The sequence below is a fragment of the Cebidichthys violaceus genome, unplaced genomic scaffold (assembly GCF_023349555.1).
Source record: "Cebidichthys violaceus isolate CVI_PGR_0920_01 unplaced genomic scaffold, fCebVio1.0.p SCAF_11, whole genome shotgun sequence".
NCBI lineage: Eukaryota > Metazoa > Chordata > Actinopteri > Perciformes > Stichaeidae > Cebidichthys > Cebidichthys violaceus.
In genome coordinates this window covers 5929208-5949536 of record NW_027176274.1, presented here as the reverse complement: position 1 = coordinate 5949536, position 20329 = coordinate 5929208, and the positions used below count along the sequence as shown (strand labels likewise).

Below are 20329 nucleotides of genomic sequence, written 5' to 3'. Positions count from 1 at the left end.
CCACTGCAAAAATATAATTATCACATGGTTTGGGATTGTCAGGGAGTCTGTGTTTTGGGAAGAGGTTAGCACGAGGATATCCTAGTTCACATGTAAACAGTTCACTTACAAATAATTGATGTTTACACCCCCCCAAAATGAGAGAGAGAAAGAAGGGAGAGAGAAAAAGAAAAGGTGGTTTGAGGGGGAGGGATGTGGAAACTGAGTCAAAGGGGAAGTGCTTGGATCAGTTCTGCTTAAATTCTTTTGTGTGGAGGAAATGGGATGTGTTTTGGGAGTGTTCTTTCTTCCCAAACCTAGTTCTAAAACTTTGTCCTTGTCTTCTAAGTGAGCATTTACAGCAGTGGGATGATGTGGAGGACTTTGTTGAGTGATTCTCCCTGTGTCCCTTCAGGCTTAGCCAGTAGTTGACTTCAGCACAACCTCAACAGCATGCACCCAGTTTCCACCTGTAGCACACATACTGTCAACGTAGAGCGTCCATTCTTCCCTACATATTTTACTTTCTTATCTTATTTCAACTTGGATAATTCTGCCAATCAGAAAATCCATTATCCAAATATATTTCCTCAAAGTGCAACTTAATTGGAAGACTTCTATGAATTAATTCTATTGGCCAGGGCCCTCTTTAGCTCCCGCAAGGTAAATGGGTAATTTCACTTTTTCTCCGTGTTGCTTTTCCTACTTTTCCCAAATCTTTTTCCATCATCTGACAAGTTGTGACAGCTGTGAAACCTTAACGTGTTTCCTGCCCTTGAAAACGATTTGTTGAAAAGTGGTTTGTTCCATCCTAAAGTGCTCTCTTTTGGCTGGATGGTTCACATATCACCTATTCAAACTAGGTGAGCAGTCCACAGTCGGGAGCAGCTTGTGGACACCTACTGTGAGACTCAGGCGTTCAATGAGAAGCCACAAGACTGCAACAAAAAACAACACTTTATCTGCCAGTTTGGTTAATAGTCTTACTCACACTTTGAAAAAAATCCAAAAAACTTTGTATTTGCTTTTGTAATGTTCCCAGAGTCTGGGAGATCCATTGTGTGTGCAGGTTGTAACACCACTTTCTGGTCAAGTCTTAACAATGGATGCTGGCTTCTGCGGTTGTAAGAACATTCATCATTGTTGATCCATGCTCTCCCCACCAACAACATCCACAGAGCATCAGTGCGGCTGGTTTTGGCCGTCGCCATCTTGGTTTACAAATGTCGCCATCTTGTTTTTTTTGCAACCAATGAATGCAAGTTTAAGACACTTCCGCGTTGGCTGCACTGTTCAGAACCAGAGTTTGCCGCATCAACAATAACCACTCTCTTAAAAGTTCCTCTAATTTTATCTACTGAATCTCAATCCACTTTGGAAGGAAGCGACTGCCAGATATCTCAAGCACATATTGTATCACTACAGACCATTATTTGCCAAGAATGATTGCAACATCAGGAAATTTAAGGAAGAAAAAAACAATAATATCTTAAAAGCTTAATAGCCTTCATTATATATAAATACTATCTTTTCATTTCAAGGTGAATATTGACTCATACATTTAACTGATGTAAAAAGTAGACTATCCATCCATTCATTTTCAAACTCACCCTGTTCAGGGTCTTGGGGAACAGCAGCCTTTCCCAGCATGCACTGGGTAAGCGGTCTATCACAGCGCTAACACTGAAAGAAAGAGAAACACAGTCAATTTTGTATTCATCTGACTTTGATGTTCTTGAATAAGCAGGAAACCCTCACAGATGTTACTGGTTTAGAATGAAACACTCTGTCTAGATGGTATAACACATTTAATTGGAATGGTTAGACTTTTCATCATTGTATGGCACAAACCCAACATAATTGAGCTCTGCTTTTGCTCTTGACTGTGAAATTGATGTTTTTTAGAGATGTCATCTAGAGGTGAGTGAGTGGGTTGTTCACGTGAGTTCGCGTTTTCGCGTCAACCGCCGTAGTTGTCCTATACACTTGGCACAAGGGAGAAGTTTCAACTGGTTAATCTGCAACCTCACTGCTAGATGGCGCCAGATGCTACACACTGAACCTCTATGACTTGTATTAGCCTGTGAATTGCTAATGCTAATCGGTGACACTTATGATAGCAGACTATTTACTCTTCCAGCACATACAAAATATCCCAGACCAGCTTTGTAAACTCATAGTAGGCTGTATACGGCCCAAACATATGCTTATAATGTTTTCAAGAATGTACACTGCATTTTGTTACCATAACAGTCTCTTTAGAGGACTCTTACCTGTGCATAACAAACTGTATATGACAATAGACAGCAGCACTGTTCAGTCTGGCATTAACTCAACAAACATCAGCACTGCTGCTGTATCGCTCTTGACTGTGAACTGGGCTGTAATGTCGCAAGAGTGATGCACACTGACTTAGCTTAACTCGGAGCGTCCCTCTTTTCATACTAACACTGGCACAAAGTCACACTACAAAAAGTCAACTAATAAGGGCCCTAGCTGGTCCATCCTCCTTAGACACACCAGGCTGCCATCAACTGGTGTTTTATTTTGAAATTTCACATCATTCCAGTAGTCACAGGGTTTGTAGTTACCCCGGCTCCTCCTGTCTCAAAGCGTCCTTGAGCAAGAAGCTCATCAGTTGAATAACATACTGTTATAGAACACAGATTATTCTCACTGGACAACCACACCTGCTAAATATCAAGTGGTAATTCACATAATGTCATCATCATGTCATCATCATTGCCGTGTGTTTTGTTTTCTGTTTCCCAGCTCACAGACGTCAGGTCGGCCAGATTACTGTGGTTGTGGACTCAGTAAGTCATGGCAAACATACATAAATGGTCCAAGGGGAGTCACATGTTCTACATCCAGTAAAGGCAGGTCTGATTGTTTCCCATCCCACCCTGAAACCATAAATAAACCACTGTCACACTGTCATGGCTTACTTGGACACTTGAATAGAACAGCGCCATCATTAATGTCATGAGTAACAATCTGTGCATTTCCTACTCAAATTGTCTGCGGTGAAAAAGCCTTATTTAGTCTATTTTTGTTTCCCAGCTAAACCCCATTAACTCTTAATTAAGCTAGTGTCAAGCAGTAAACCCAAATCCAAATTTCAAAAAGTCCATTCAGACACTGGTTCTACAGTTTCAGCAAACAACAACAGCGAACTACGGATATGCTTATGCAAATATGCAAATATATTCTTCTGACAAGGAGGATGGTGGTTGTGAATTATGTATTAAATCATTTCATTTCATCATATCGTATTGTTTGAATATCAGCAAAGCAGTCACATGTGCAGAGCAAATGAAAAAGGAAAGAGGGAACTCATAGGACAAAAAAAAGAGACAGAAAAACAGATCACATTGATGGTCTCTGATGTTGCCTTGTTGCTGCTGTAGTAAATATCCATGTGGACTTCGTGCCTCTCGGCTGCCCACTGAGATGATGAGGATCTGTGTTTGTCTGTTTTTTTGAAAATCTGGTTGATTACAGGTACTTTGACACATTTCTGGTCATTATCTCCCCCCAGGGCTCACACTGTCAGTGAGCGCTGTGCTGATGTTTGTGATGACGTCACCATCAGTGTGAAGTGGCTCTTACATTTGCCAAAAGGGAAACCTACTAACAAGCTGCGTACTGGAGATGGCCACGTTATTCATCAGCATGTTATTATCTCTTATTTACCAAGAGGGGTGAGTAGTAGCTTTTACAGACTGACTAATGTGGGTTTAAAATGAATACGACTCAGCATGTGAAAACAGTTGTATAGTGTCTTCTGAAGGAGCTTTGTCAAGTTTTAGAAAATAACCCAGATAAAATGATGATTTGGCTTGAGACTTCAAATGTATAAGAGGTTGAAGGACATTGTTGTTTCTATACATCAGGTGTTTCTCCTCAGTTGTCAGCAAGTATAAGTCAATATTTAATAAACTGAAAATTTACAGATCAACTTCTATTAAATGATATCAGTAAGCGAGAAACAGTGTGCTATCTTTAATTAGCCCATATCGTCAACCCATACGGCCATGAAATTAGACCAAAGTCTTTCATGTGAATAAATCTTCACTTTATATATTATTTTTACTGATTTGACTGGTTTATGTGTGACATATGTAACCTGAATTTCTTCTTTTTCTCAGGAAAGCAAGAGGAACATACTGAGGTCACTGCCAACTGTTTCTATGTGTGTTTTTTCTCAGGTTGGAGAGCAGCGAGGTGTACAAATATACCCATCCAAGCACATTTGCTGCGACAGTTGAATGTTCTGCAGCTCAGAACATAATTATCATTCAAGAGTCCATCATAGTTTTTGGTGTCATAAGGTGCTGGGAAACAGTCTTTTCATGCAACCAACTGCAAAGCCCTTTGTAGAGAGCCATTTCGAATTCAAATTGAGGTAAAAGCAGGAAGGTGCCAACATGACCATAATATACCATAATTCATCCAGTCCAATAGGACAGTCACGTATCAGTTATTGGTGTTTGTATTTTCTTTCCATTTTTTTTTTTGCAGGTAGAAATGTGACCTCCAAAATTGAATGAATCTGTGTTTAGAGGAAATGTCCCCGTTAAAGTCATAGTGACTCCAAAAGTGATGACGCGGCATGGGCTTGGCTGCCACCAACTGACCCTTTATGCATCCAACATGGTCACATACCCTGAAGTGTTCACAGTCCTGCAGGTAAATGAACATTAATCAAGTAAATATGTCATATTCTATCAATACAGCAGAAACGTGTTACATGATGCATCAACCCGTCTCTGTCCTGATTGTGATAGTGGCATAGGAAATGTAATATTTGAAGTTGACATTTGGATCATTTGATTAAGGAGTTGTTTGAGGAGTTAAAGCCTTTCTAAATGAGAAATCAAATTTAACCTTTAATTATCGCATCCCACCAACTAATTAGTGGCATATCTGTAAACAACAGAGCACAGTGGAAGCATCACTCCTGTGACTTTTATTCAAAACAGCATCCTGTGGCATCACCTCTTGAGTTTAACATTTAGGCATTAAGCAAATCATTCTTGTACTTATAAACATTAAAACATATGAAAATGTATTATAAATCAAAAGGACTTTGTGCATCTGTCCTGCTGCCTGCGTGCCAAGCTAAACAGATTGAATGATTAGATAACCAGATTTTTTTCCCTTCCTTACTGTCTTTTCTCACGGCAATGAAACTGCTTTGAAAAGAAAAAAAAATCTCACTGCTGCTGTCCAGAAGGTTTCTGCTCAGCTCCTCTGCTCAAATGAACCCCACACTTGAGTTAAAAAATGAGGGGAAAAAAATCAGGTGAGTGCTGTTTTTCACAAAGGTTCACTGTTTTTTGGTAATGAATGGCCATGGGAAAGACAAGGCTGCCTAGGCTCAGCCTTACAATTTGTATGTGTATTTGAGGCAGGATATTAGAGGTGAGATTACAAAAGAAATAGTACTTCAACCTCCCAAAAATATGTCTCTTGTGAGAACTGATGCCCATCACCAGGAAAAGACTTCATTATTGTTTGCAAACGTCAGCTCAATAAGCTCATGCATTTATGTGCAGTAGGTGTGTTTGATGCCAGCGCGACCCGACCCCGGATAAGCGGAGAAAAATGGATGGATGGAGGTGTGTTTGATGTATATTTATTGAAAAAGATATATATCTGAGATATATCCTGAAAGATCCAAAGAAATGTGTGTCTGAGAGAGTTGCGATGGATGACCTTCCTGCTAACCTTTTCCCCTGATCTGCAGGACATCAGTCTGTGACAAAGTAACTCAGCGAGCCTTACTGCCTAGTAGGCAAATAGAGAAATGTCAGAGCCACTTATCCCTTACATACTGTTCATATTCAATGCCTTCACAGTATGGTTCGGGTCAATTTTGACCCAGACCAAGAATTCCCTCATAGTAAGTGTCTATACCAAATGTCAAACTACAGATCTATTTAGAATGTCTAAATAGCCTATGTCTCATTAATACATGTATGATTCATCCTTAATAAATGTTTCAGAGAGCAGGGAGAGAGTGTATTTTTTAAGTTTTACAACATTTGTTTTTGGAGAAAAACATCTACTATTACACATTATCATGTCCTGTTTTATATAAGACATAAAAACATAAAAGCCATAATGACTTAAATATATTTGAATGAATTTGAAAATGGCATGAACATTCTGAAACTGTTGGAATTTATAATATAACCGTGTTTAATCAGTGCAACCATTAAACGCTGTCCTCACTGCTATATCATAAGAAAACATAATTATCAATATTAATTCAACATTTACCTCTTAGAACACAACACATTACATAATAAAATGCTTATTATAAACTAGTCAATAATCAGTCAGTAATCAGAGTTTTCTTCCACGTTGTCTTCCTGCTCTGACACATCCTCCAAACCTGTGACAAGGTACCCTCTGACCTGTGGATGACCTCTGTTCCCTTTGTGCACCATGATCACTCCTGTGTTGTTTTACTATTTCACTGTTTCACTGCCCCTTCAAAGACCAGCAGGTGTCTGTCTCTGCGGGAACCTGGGCAAATGTTGACAGTTCTTGTGACAGTGTCGAGGTCCCCCTTGAACTCTATCACCACTGTCCCATAAAAAATACACACAAACATGGCCTGTACAGTTTCAAGATTCCCTAAAACCTCCAATTGACCCGCACTGGTAGATCTAAAATCCATCTCAATAGCTATGGGTCAAATTAGACCCGAAACAGCCTCAGTGTACAAAAATGTGTAGCACCTGTTCAAAAGTATACCATTTTAAAATATTTAAACTTTTGTGTATTTTGGGTCACTTCAGGAAAAGTCATTAAACTGCAAGCTAAAAGAATGACGTTTAGGGTATTTTTACTGCTGTCAAATGTCAAAACGGGTCAAACTGACCCTAACAGCAGGGACGTGCGGTCAGGGGAGGCATCATGTCATCATGAAAAGTAAAAAACAAATAATGATAAAATAAAATTAATATTAATATTTCTCTACTGATCTGTGCTCATCTCATCTCATCTCATCTCATCTTCGACCGCTTATCCACTATCGGGTCGCGGGGGCAACAGCTCCAGCAGGGGACCCCAAACTTCCCTTTCCCGGGCCACATCAGCCAGCTCTGACTGGGGGATCCCGAGGCGCTCCCAGGCCAATTTGAAGATATAGTCCCTCCACCTGGTCCTGGGCCTCCCTCGGGGTCTCCTCCCAGCTGGTCGTGCCTGGAACACCTCCCTAGGGAGGCGCCCAGGTGGCATCCTCACCAGATGCCCGATGCCCAGATGCCGTTCCACGCAAAGAAGCAGCGGCTCTACTCCAAATTCTGTATGATTCCAATCATTTCAAGCATTTGTATATTCAGAATCGCTGAATTAGCGCATGTCCTGTTCAAACAGAGAGGAGACAGTGAGGTGAGGCAGCGATGAGCTGTTCCTCACCTCAGATTGTGAATCCCTCACAAACTGGGTTGAGCGTGTGCCTTTTGCTTTCTCATTGTTTGTCACTACTGTAATATTTGTAGACACTTTTATTATATGTCCTTTCTTTACATAGAATAGGTAGTGTAGAGCATATTTAGTGTTGCTGATCTGACAGAAACCGCAGTGAAAAAGCACAGAGAGGCAAACAGTACCTCTGCCTCACTGAAGGGGGCGTGCGAGAGCCCACGGGTCGGTTTATGCTTGATCTGTCGTTGCTCTTCTTCTACACTTCTCTTCTTCTTCTTATATTTTGCTTTGACCACAAACATGTAAGATTCTATATCCAAGCTTAAAAATGTCTCAAAAAACAAGGAAATATGAACAAATCAACAGCAATTGAACGTCGGACAGGTAAAGTAACCTTTTATGTGTTTGTTGTTCTCTTTATACATCCGTGGCAGATTATCGCGCAATTTCACAATTTTCACGAGCGCTCCGCTTCTGAAACGCTCCCGGTGGAATCAAATATGTACCTTACCTATGTGTGTGTAAAGAATGCTGATATGAAATATGAAAAACAACCAGTAGTCAATGTGCAAGCTGCCAATTGAATGGTGATTTAAGCTTCTCTATTGGGTTCATATATTTGTAAATCTGACTTATGTAGTGTCAGTGCCTCACGAGCCACGAACCTCACCGCACATCACCGCCTAACAGTATGTAAGGGTTATAAGAATTCCTCAAAAAATATGTATTATTTACCTCAATAGAAGCTATTATAATATAACATAAGCCATGGCATTTCTTCTTATTCAGTTGTTATGAGCTAGAACACCATGAACATGGAACACAATGTCTTGGCTCACAATTGTCTTGACGTTGCAGATTATTACTTATTCTTCTTTTAAAGAGAACACAATCGTCAAATAGGATTCAGTTGTCATTTTAGTGCTCCTATAGCAGGGGTGTCAAACTCATTTTCACTCTGGGCCACATCAGTATCATGGTTGTAACTGTAAGACTGTATGAATGTAACTACTCCCTAACATATTGTTAAATAACTGTCTCTGCATTTGATTATTGTTTATTCAAGTGTAACAATATTGTACATGCAGTAATATAAATGTAAAATTATATTTAAGCATATTTCTGTTATTATAACATAAATCCTTTTAATTTAGGGTTAAGAAACCCACATTACTCTATCAAAGATCAAACTTTTAAAGAAAATAACAAAGACAAATATCATCAAACACAAGTTATTACATTCACTTTGTTCAAAGCTATTTTTGTCAACTCTCTGCATTAATATCCCTTCCCACCGTCGTCCCGTTCATGCAGCTACATCCGAGAGCTCCTCACTGACGGTCAGGTCTGCCTTCAGCCTCTTATAATCACTGATAGATTTATGATGTATCCCTGTTCTCTGTGCTTTCATCAGCAGATAATGAAAAAGACAAGTAACTGCTCGTCTCTTTGGCTAGCAGTGTTGTCAGATTGTCTGCTAGTTCCTGAACTCGGTCTGATGGTGTTTCTCACAAACTGACATTTGTAAAAGTCTGTATCTGGTCGGAGCTCACCTGCTCACATACCTTTAATCATGCACTGGGCTGTAGCTTTTGTAAATATATTCTGCTGCGATTGTAGTCTGCCTTTTAATTCTTGGACAATTTTTGTTTTTGTTGGAGGCTAAATTTAGCTCCGCCTTTGGTGTCAAAATGCCGACTTAAATTGCATTCCTTCATCACGACACTGAGTCATAGCACAGAAGACAGACCGTTTTTCTCCTTGAAGCACAAACATGTATTCGCTTTCCCATCTTTCATTACATTTTCTTCCCTTTCATACATTTTTCTCTTCGTGGACATTTTGGAATTATTTGTTGATCTTGATTTGTCGGGTCTTCAACCCCATCACTTGTTGGAAAACCGCTTTAACCGCTTTCAAAATGCTTTATGTGTTGAAATTTGAGATTAGTCAATCACCCATTGAAGGTGGGAAGAAGCTGGCTTTCGCCTGTTCATATGTCAGTTGCTCTGTAATGAAAATACAATTAATTATTTGGGTTGTAGAAAACTTAATTTAATAGTTTTCTCATACTTTAAACTTTCCTAGAAAGATATATTTTTTATGAGCACATGATAAATATTCAATTTGTAAAGGACATCTGTTAGTTAAATGGCTCGTCTTATTTTAACTTTTTTATTTTTTTATATTTTAACAAACTTGGCAACAACAGAAAGAAAGTTTATTTCTGTTGTATGCGCTGTAAACACAGCTGTGAAATAAAAAATGTTTAATCAAAAATTACAGTATCTGCTTAAAATTAATTTTAGCTGAAAACTCTAATGTGCCCATCTGTTCCATCTGTTGCAGCCTAGATGAGGTTTATGTAGATGTTGCTGCTGGTGGCATAGAGCCAGAGAGCGGCACATGGATAGCTTTAGTGGAGGGATCTCAGACAGTATGAGTCTTGGAGATGTTTCCCCTTGGGCCAACACATTGTTACTAAGTAACCTTTTGGGATTTCATCTGGGTAAGAATGTATTGTCACAGGAAGGTAGGGAGGACACAGAAAGTAGTGACAGCACAGCAATCAGAGGCAGAGTCCGTTCCGCAGGGTTTTTCAGGGTATTTAATTAAACAAACTTCAAGTAACACAAAACAACAGAAAACCTAGCTCAGTCCAGAGCTCTATTACAAAAACAGAAAATATATACTATTTTAGCCAGCCGCTAGCCGGTCTCAACTCTCTCCAACCCTGGAGATCTCAGGGAGAAGCGACTCTCCTCCACATGTTCTCTCTAATCACTTTCCCTGCTTGACATTTGGCCCAATCCCAAAGTCCTAAACCCTAAGCCCTGAACCCTCAGGGACTTACTGACATCACCTGGTAAGTGGTTGAGTGTGAGAGACTGTGAGGGCTTGAAATGGTGTAAATAGGAATGGGACAGCACTTTGCTGCAACATATCACGTTACTATGAAAACGACAAAATATATTATGTATAAATGTGGGTATTTATTTTATACTTTGTACTCCCTGATTTGAACGTCTTCCAGGCTCTTTCCTCACAAGATGAGGTCATTTCATATAATCTATGTACTCATTTTTGTCAAAACGGTTTCTATGACAAAATCAAATATTTGATGAATAAATACATAACCTCTGATTTCATGTGTTTTTATGCTCCATCTTCAACCCTTAATGCTTCTGTGTAAATTGAATAAGACGGGCTGAACACACGTGAGCCGTCCTCTTTGTTTACCTTTTTTTTACTACTCTATGCGTCCACTGGTTACCACGTGTTTAACGTCACATTGCAATGATTTGTGGGTAATTCCCTTAGGGTATTCCGTAAGTCAGCAACCGTATTGTTTTTGTGTGTGGCTTTTATGTAACACCGAGGCCGTCTTGGGCCATAAGGGTGTTGGTGTGAAAGCTGTTTAAAATGGCGTTGCTTTCCAGAAAAGCAGACTTCTCACTCTCATGTTGTGGAGTTAAACAACAATCATTGCCACAGCAGGCAAACAGAATGTTGTTAGTGTCTCAGTTCTTATTGGATGTATTTTTCTATGTAGTTAGTACTGTTTTAGGGATAGGGGTAATTAGACACTTGGATTTTAATAATTTCCTTATGGTGGGCTCATGCCAGAGGGAGCAAATAACAGTTGCTAGATGATTGTACTGATCATAACTTCTCACTGGATCACTGTCATTTTAAGATACTACAGCATGACTGTCTTTGCACCCAGACATCATTTATTCACACACAAAATAAAAAACTGTGTTAACTTTACTCAGTAGCAAATAGGTAGAAAGCCAACCAGGACAGTGAGTGGCAATGCTAAAACCGCACAGACACTGCATGGATTTAGCCCTGAATAGGATTTCTAGCATGGCAAAAATTTTGGTTGGCTGTTTGAGCAATTCCATGACCCAATTTCCCTCATGGCTGTAGTGACTGTAGTCAGCTTGTTTCAATATTACTGGAGCAGTTTTTCCCATGTTGTGGCTGAAACTGTAGACCATATTGTCTGCATCTTCCAGACAATTTTTTTATACAATGATGACAATTTTTTGTCATTGTATAGAATGCGTTGTCTTTTTTGAGTTTGTTTGAACTTTATTTGAAATCCGACTATGCTTGCATCCAGTGTGAGCACACACATCTTGGCCAGCTCCAGCCCATGATGTACCAGACACAGGCTCAGCTTGGAGCTTAAATGGTGCTCTACAGGGGAGATGGCTATGTAGTGGAGCTCGGCCTGGATTCACAAAAGGCCAGCGGGTGCGAACATTTCAAAATCAAAGGCATCAATACGAGAACTGAAGATAATCTTTCCTTTATTTACTGGACTGTGAGAAATGATCCTCAGTGGATTAAGTAGGTACACTGACCCTCAGATTTATCAATCAATAGAATAAAGCGGGTGTGCATACTATTTGAAGACAATGGCAACACACTCTCAATGCTATATAGATGAATTGAATTGAAACAGACAAAAAGCAGGGGGCCTTCAGTAAAAACATTCTTGCGTACTTCATCTACAGCACCCTTGAGTGTGAGTTCATTAACACACGGTTGGGCGATCTTTGGAAGAGTCCACCATTGATAATACTAATATAAATCTCTCCTGCATTGTCGCACTCTTGCTGGAAACCACAGCTGTAACGTTGAGTATTTCCTTTGAAACATGCAATCCCGGCTTTATCAAAGATGCTGGATGTGATGCAGCCTTGTTAAAGAGGAGTTTCAGGAGGATGCAACATTACTGTTACATCAATACGTGCATTTTAGACCATATTGACAGATTGTGTTGCTTCTTCCAACTGTAATTTCAGTCTGATTTTATTCACTTTTCCTATCTTGATATTGATAAACAGTACACTATATGAGATCATGTCTGTATGTGTTCAAAAAAATTGTTCCTGTTGATTTTATATGAGCATTTCAGTGCCTCAGTGAGCTGCAGATTGTTTGTCTTTACTAATCAACTGATGGTTTTCGTTTTGACTGCTGAGATCATATACCTGCTTTTCATACTCTACATGTTCCTTCAGGTACACACTAACATGACTACAAAATGTCCATCCAGCCCCATTAATTGCTTGGTTCTTTGTTATCCATATACCTATATTGAAGTTAGATATTTAATAATAAGACAGGCAGGGGTTTCTATATTCACTGATGGCCTCACAATTCAGACTGACCTCATTGCTTGCAGACAGGGCTCATTAGTCCGTTCACATAAACCCTCTCACCCTTTTTTGGATTGGAGATGCTTTTTGGTTTCGGACCAATTTTTCCTGGACATACTGCTGTTGTTTGCTACCGAGACTGGCAAGAATCCATCCAACAATATAATTATTAACATTAGAGAGATTGATTTGAGGTGGTGATGAAGCCACTGATTCTCTTGTAAATCCAAAAGCAATTTACAAATGACTCAGAGCACATTGTTACGCTCTGCTCATGTTTCCTCTAATCTATCACCCAGCCTGATAATGAAACAGGACATTAGATTTCCTCCTTTGAGTGTACACCTCTTATTATTACATAGGGAAAGAAAAATCTGAAGACATTAACGGTAATGTGTTGACGAGGTTTTGAAGATGTAATAGCGTTCATCTTCTGTGTGATTTTCTTAAAAGCTCTTAGTCGGGTCAGAGCTCCTGCTCTGCTCCTTGTTTTTCCACAGCACAGTTATTTTAAGGACAGTTCTATGGAGTCATAACTCTAATTTTCTACTTTCTTCAGGGCCATGTTGGTTTATATTCATGGTTGTTGTTCGCCATTAACTGATTTCTGAGGCAATAACTGTGAGAACCCTTGAGACTGTTGTTGTGATATAACACATAATAGGTATCTCAATTTACCATGTCTTATGAGTGTTTTGGTTTCAGTGACATCGAAAAGACTGTTTTAACATTAATGCTATTCTTGACAAATACACACAAGTACTTTGTTTTTCTGAAGCCCTTAGCTCCATGGTAACATCCGCTAGCACATTCACTAGTAAAGTCAGGTCTGTTCTGTATCTTTCGGCGTTGAAATGCTGCAAGACCCGACTTGCAGCGGTTATGGCGACTTTGGACAGTGTGTGTTTGGGCTCTTCTTGTGAAAAATCCATAATAAATAAAATAAAATCAATGTTTTCTTTGCAAAGATGAGGATTTCGTGCATGCTGGGATACCTAACATGGCCATGTTTAATGACGTAGTTTGCGTGAGCAAGCGGTCAGAACGGAAAGGGAGGAGTTGAAGAGGTTAAATCAGATTGGACATTGCAGAACCAACCACTTGACAGTGTTAACTGTCAGAGAAGTAATCTCTATAAACTGATTGAGGCAACAGGATAAGATTTTGGTATCATTATGGTTTCTGTTTGTAGTCCGAGTAGTATTGACCCCATTGGAGCAGGCTTTGGTTGAATAAGTAAACAGTCCGCGTGGTGAGCAAAAGAGGAATGATGCACCCCCTCGCTCCTCAGCAATCATGGACAACCGATGGCAGGCTCAACATTTGCTTCTGCATCAAAATGTTGCCAGCTATTTCCTGTTAGATAGAGCAACACCTATGAAATGAACCAATTGACTTGCTACTGCTGCAAAAAAACACAGTTTAAAGACACAATAAGCCTGCCCTTAAATTATTATTTGTATTTAAGAATAGGGTTTTCAGGATTTTTATTAACTAATAAACATTCACCGGTGGCAATCAAGAGATACTATACAACCCACAGATGAATAGCACTAATTCCGGGCGCAGTTGCATAGTAACTGGAACTGGAAAAGGCTTATGATGGAAGGAAGGAAACACTATTCTTCTCATTGTTCTTCTCTGTAAAAGAACTTAATTGCATTTCCCATTTTTTGGACACATTTGACCTTATCAAAGATTAGTATCAAGAGCATCTCTGGCATATGTCTTATCACTCTAAAATTGATATCGTCATCGTGTCTCTCTTACCCAGAGTTCAGATGAGATGGTAGACCGGATGATGAAGACAAAACTGGGACACATGTTCTTTCAAGGTAAGATTACAACAGTGATTATTTAACACACACAAAATGCATATACTTTGATAAAAGCTCCATGAAAAGAAAACATTAAGCCCTGGAAGGTATTGTATTCACACACTTTAAATATTCATAAAATACAGTCAATTTTGAAAAGTTTTTAGTAAAATAAAAACCTTAACAAAAGAATTGGTTTTGCGTAACTCACTCACTTCACTCCAAAATAAAACTACAAATCAATATACATGTTTTGTAGGATTCAGCTTGTAAAATAAAAGCATATTGGATCTCACATCCTGATAAGACATATTTTATTCAATAATCAAAGGAAATACACATACACTGCCATTAAACATTTTGTAGTTTTTTGCAACAAGAGCTGGATTGTGTCCAGTCAGAAGAGGACTACTCTATATTTATGAATGGTCTTTCATGCTTTTAGGTTTAAAAGTCCCCTTTACAAATAGATAGATAGATATTTTGTATGAAAGCTGTGCAATGGTTCAACCACACCATTGAAAGGATGGAATGAGACAAAGATCCCTCTGAGCAACAGTTCTATAAGAATAGAAGAAATCAGCAGTCAATGGTAAAAGAAACTGGAAGCTTATCAAAATGTTTGCAAATTTAAATGGGAACAAGCTCCTGTTTCAAATTCCAAGGGCACAACGTTGCCTATAACAAGTTGGAATCAACAGGCGTGTTACTTTGGCAAAGCTATTCTTCAAACTTCACAATAATAATAGAAGTTTAGTGTAGGGTAAACACTATTGGAATATCAGCTGAACATATTATGGAATGACAAATCACAATTCAAGCCCATTCGATCGAGTAGACGGCCCAAAGTAAAACAGGTTCCCAAAACATTTAACATGTTTCCACCAAAAACTCAATTCAAATTGAAGGTTATTTCTTTTGGGGGGTGGGGGGTTACAACTCTGGGGTACTCTCCCTGTCATGCAACACTGTGGGGTCATCGACTAAGTGTCTTCTTCTTGTGGGGCTTATACTATTTTGATCTCTTTTAAAATATCCATTATTGAAGGAAAGAAGAAAAATATTAATATAACAGGTGATTCTAAAATTTTGAAAGACAGTGCAATTTGTTTAAATACATGTTATAATGTATTAACATGTGTTTACTTGTGTGAGCATTGTATAATTGTATGTGTTTGGTTAATTAAAGAGCACCAAGTCAACATGGCTCATGCTCTGATCTGTTACTTACCTGCACAGTGATTTTTTATTTGTAATCAATGTGATCGTTACAGTAGTAACACAAAAACAACAGTAGAGCAACTGATCTGTCGAAAGTGCATCCAAACACACTCACATTAATGAAATAAAAAAGGCCAGTTAAAAGATCATTTCAACTGTCTGACGTCATACTGCTCACCGCGTAGTAAAGAAGGGGAAGTTGGAGGTGTTTGCCTACAGCTCTCCATTTACCAGCCCCATGCTCCTTAATCAATTAATTAATCCACTGACAAAATAAATGCAGAAATGAACTGTTGTCTTGTTTTGTGGCAGCGTAACTTTATTGTTAAAGTACATGTGTGTTGCCCCCTGAACCATTCTAATGTAAAGCAGCAGCAGTAGGATATGCCGTTTAAATTAGCAGTAACTACACATGCAGTGTAAAGAGAGTGGATTGTAAGCAGTGAGGCTGTTATCAATTGGTTTAAATTGGGTGGATTACATGGTGCATGGTTTAACTGTGTAGCATAGAGATACAAGTACTGTTCAAGTTTGAGAAATAATGGTGTGGCCTCTCCTATATAGTTGCAACAGCCAATAGGAGGAAACCACATGACTAATGTGACTGATTTATTAATAATGAAAAAAAAACATAAAACAAGATTACATAAAAAAAATCATACATAAAAAAATGGAAGATGGGGACACATATATAGGTTTTAACAAAGGCTGTGAGGAAAATTGGTGAAGAAACAAACTTAAAACAGAAGACTTTAAAACATCCAGTCGATGAATCAAAATAGCTTCCCTCTGTTACGTTTCTGTATTCCTTGGATAATAAAACTACAGCGCCACCCCTCTCCACTGGAGGAATGATAATATGATTATCAGAAAGTTCATTAAAGGCTAAGCACTTGGGAGTGAAAGAGTAAGCGTTTAATAATCTATTAACCTCAAAATCCTTTTTCATAGTAAACATTATGAGCACTAGGTTTCATACTGTAGGTGATCGGGATTGGATTTTGGTTTAACGTTGGTAGATGCATCAAAAAAGAACCACATTAAGAAAAACGTGTGAAGCCAGTATTATCGAAGCCACATTGTGAGATAGAGGTTGTGATAAAAATGTTATTGGTCCACTTTTGTACGGTGTCTTTTAGACAAAACTGAAAAGTGTTCTTTGTTTAAATCAACAACAAAAAGATCAATTACCTCTGAAAGAGCCTCTGTGTGATCCCTTGCTCCTCTGTGCAGGTGCGTCTCCTCCCCTGGCGTCTTCTGTATTTACATGTGCTTTGCCCGAAAACACAATGTTTAATGTATGAGGTCATTGCCACCTAATTAATGGATCACAAACATCCATTAACTGACTCACCGCAGCAGGTGACAGTATTTGAGTGTTCACCAATTCCCATTATAGATTGTATTTCTCATCAAAGCACGTGTAGTGTTGTGGCTGGTGTATAGGGAAGTTCTTTATAAATTAAATATTTATTGGATTAACTACACAATTAAAGTACTAAACAGAAAATAAATGAAATATTAATGGAATGAATAAAAAATATGATGAACAGTACAATGAATAACAATGAACCACAAACAAATTAAAAGGAAAAAATGTGACCCGGTAGAATCAGTGACTCATATCATTGACTGATTAATTAAATGTGTTGATTGAAGTCTTACATTCAATTTTGTTCAAAACATTTATGCACCGTTCAGCAGCTGAGAATTTGAGAAGCACCAGTGAAGATTGTGAAGCACCTTTTATATTAGTTTGAATTTAAATTGTATTAGATTCCGCTTCCTCCGATATCTTCGGAACCTGGTCGTCTTCTTCGGCTTGAGCCGTTCTTCCTCGTCTCCATCTCTTTCAGCAGGATGCTGAATCAACTCATCACCCCCATCGTAGCAGCAGGGGTCATTATGGCACCTTTGCCAGTTCAAAAGTCTTTAATCTCAGTCTTTTCTTTTGGAGTCTCTTGCTCTCAATAGTTGCTGGAATAAATCTTCAGCACGTTGGTGCATCGCAAGACGAAGCTGCATGGCACCTTTGATGGCACAGGGTAGTGGAGACCAGCCTTCATCGTCAAAGTCCAGAGTCAAAGTGCAGTGTGGAAGAACCCAGAGAGAATTCCTCTGGTTGCTTTTTATTCTTGAGAAAGGGAGTGCAGTTCATGGCGGGAACAACAAAACCACTCCCATCTTAACAACTATCTTGATTATTTAATTTAAACTTGGTTACCAGTTGTTGGATCGACCTCTCACAGTCAGCTGGGGATGTGTGTGAGTGAGACCTCACCAGTGAGTCAGCAAGGAGGCACAGTGCCAGTAAAGCACCAGGGTCAAGAGCTTTAATCTCACTTCACTTTTGTGAAGAACATCTACTGGAAACTACTTCAGCCACATTATAGACTTTGCAAGGAACACGTGCTGACCAGGTGCTGAACAGGTGCAGGTGCATGTTCGTAATGGGTACTATGTGTAATCTGGTGCATACACATGTTGTGGCCACCTCACATGGTATCCTGACCTAACCGGTGTACTGAGAGAAAAGTGTTAAAAAAATGCCCTTTTTAATAGCCTTTTAATAGAAACAGCCTTCCCCAAACTGTTGCCACAAATTTGGAAGCCCACTACTCCTCCACAAAAATGTATTCGTAAAGGAAAGAAGAGATGTTTTGTGAATGGCAAAACCAAGAACAAAACTATTGTGATACATTGTTTTGGCAGTTCTTTTCTGCGTGCTTGTGTGGCCTACCTCTCTCATGTTAACCTGTTGTTCTTTCCCACTATACAACAACAGCGCTTACATTTGACCGGAGCAAATCTAGCATGGCAGTAATTTGACAATTTACTTTTTAGAAAGATATCATCCAATGACCGTGAGTCCACAGTTTCTGTAATAAATAAAAAAAACATTTTCCTCTTGAAATCAGGGAGCATAAGAATTTACAGAAATAAAAGGTCAAATTGTAATGAAAATGGAGGTGGGTGTAACTCTGTGGCTCTTGAATATTTGTTGTGGTGGAACAGCAGATGCAGACGCTGTGACAGCCCTTGAAAGTGCATGAATTCCAGAAATTACACAGGCTGTATGTAAATGTAATTCCACAATGGTATTAAAATGTTCTGCATATGTATGTGTTATTTAAGTAAAAATTAAAATGCAATAATCAAATTTTCATTTTCACATACTTGCGTGGGCGTTATATGACCATATTTAATAAAAATAGAAAAGCTGTTTCACCCCGCTGTACAGTGGACGATATTGTAATTCAAATTTGAAAATGAATAATGCAAATCAAACAATATAATTTGATTTTCTATATAAATCAAAATTAAAACACAATTTTCTAATAATTTGAAAATGAAACGGCTTTTTACAGAGGAGCAATAGAAAGCCTCCAAACTGGAAACATTACAAACTGGCATGAGATGTGTGTGACCTAGGACAGGGGGACTCTAGAGCGGGTGATTAAAACCACCCAAAACATCATTGGCATGCACCCATCTACTGAGCATCAGTGAAATTGGTGAGAAGAACAGCGTGCGAAGAGCTAAAGGAATAAGCCCGACGCTGAAGCATTTACCGTCGAAAAAAGTCCATTTATGCATGTGTACAATTTATGAATATGAATATTTTATATCCCAAATTTTTTTTTTAAATCTGGGTAAAACAAACAATCTAAGACATTTTTATAAACTCCAAACACCATTCTACACAACTATTGTACGCAAATAAAAGATTTATCACAAAATCACGTATTTCTAGCCATAACTCGCTCTTCTCTGAGTTAGCATAACAAAGCTAACGGTTAGCATAGACAACCAAGAACTACCATCAGATCGTCTCTCCAGTAAACCCTCACAAGGCTGTGAGCAAACAAACACCAGAAACACAATGCGTAATATCCTTCAAAATCATCCAAAGCTCCTTACCTTTTCGTTGTTCTGCTGTAAATCTCCGCTTAATTCCATCAACAATATTTCTACGTATTTCCGGTGCGTCTCTGAAATGTCCCCGTGTAGAAACAAGGGTCTGTCTAGCAAGGTGCCGTGGGGGGAAGGGATTGATTTTGGCGATCTTTTACACACGTTTCAGGTGACGCGCCACGGTTTTACTCCTTACTGGCTAACGCTTCTGTCAATCAAAATCACGATGGGTTTGTTAGATGCTGTGGACGCTTCTAAGGAGGGTCCATTGACTGAAATCGACCAACCATAGGCTGAGCTAGGAGACCTGGACTGGAAGCCAGACGAGAAAATCCCATGGATGACAGACATAAACAGGCTCAGAGAGGATCCAGGCTCTCTAAATGATGCCAAACTGCTGCATATGATAGATTGAACACTATTAGTCACAAAAGAAGTGAAATATATAATTATATACTATATAAAATTACAATGGAACAGCTGAAACAAAATTACATTTTGATTGACCTCGGCTGAAATTTCTGCACTCAAACCTCTCTAGCTCTTGAATGCTTCACTTTATCAAAGAACAAATTATGCAGAGAGACTCTCAACCTATTGGGCTATGATCTGGGAGAGGTTTGAGCTTTCAACTACAACATTAAAAAAAATATATCTTATCAAATTTGGATTAAATTTAAATCGGAGATAAAGAATTTAAATTTGTGCTGTGTTCCATCTTAATGTACTCTTAACCAGTAACATATATACTGATATTTACAAATCTGAACAGATCTCACA

The 20329-nt window shown here is 38.8% G+C and overlaps 1 protein-coding gene across 3 annotated transcripts in view; it reads right to left on the bottom strand.

Annotated features, from left to right (window-relative positions):
• Positions 1–19624, bottom strand: part of LOC137866129 (uncharacterized) — a 78876-nt gene extending 59252 nt beyond the window's left edge. For all 3 annotated transcript variants that reach the window (XM_068701820.1, XM_068701830.1, XM_068701838.1), the window contains exons 1-2: positions 19556–19624; positions 1590–1662 (exon numbers count right to left, since the gene is read on the bottom strand). In XM_068701820.1, the coding sequence (XP_068557921.1) occupies positions 1590–1629 (40 nt within the window). In that variant the 5' untranslated portion in view covers positions 1630–1662; positions 19556–19624. The remainder of the gene's footprint in view (positions 1–1589; positions 1663–19555) is intronic.
• Positions 19625–20329: the final 705 nt, after the last annotated feature.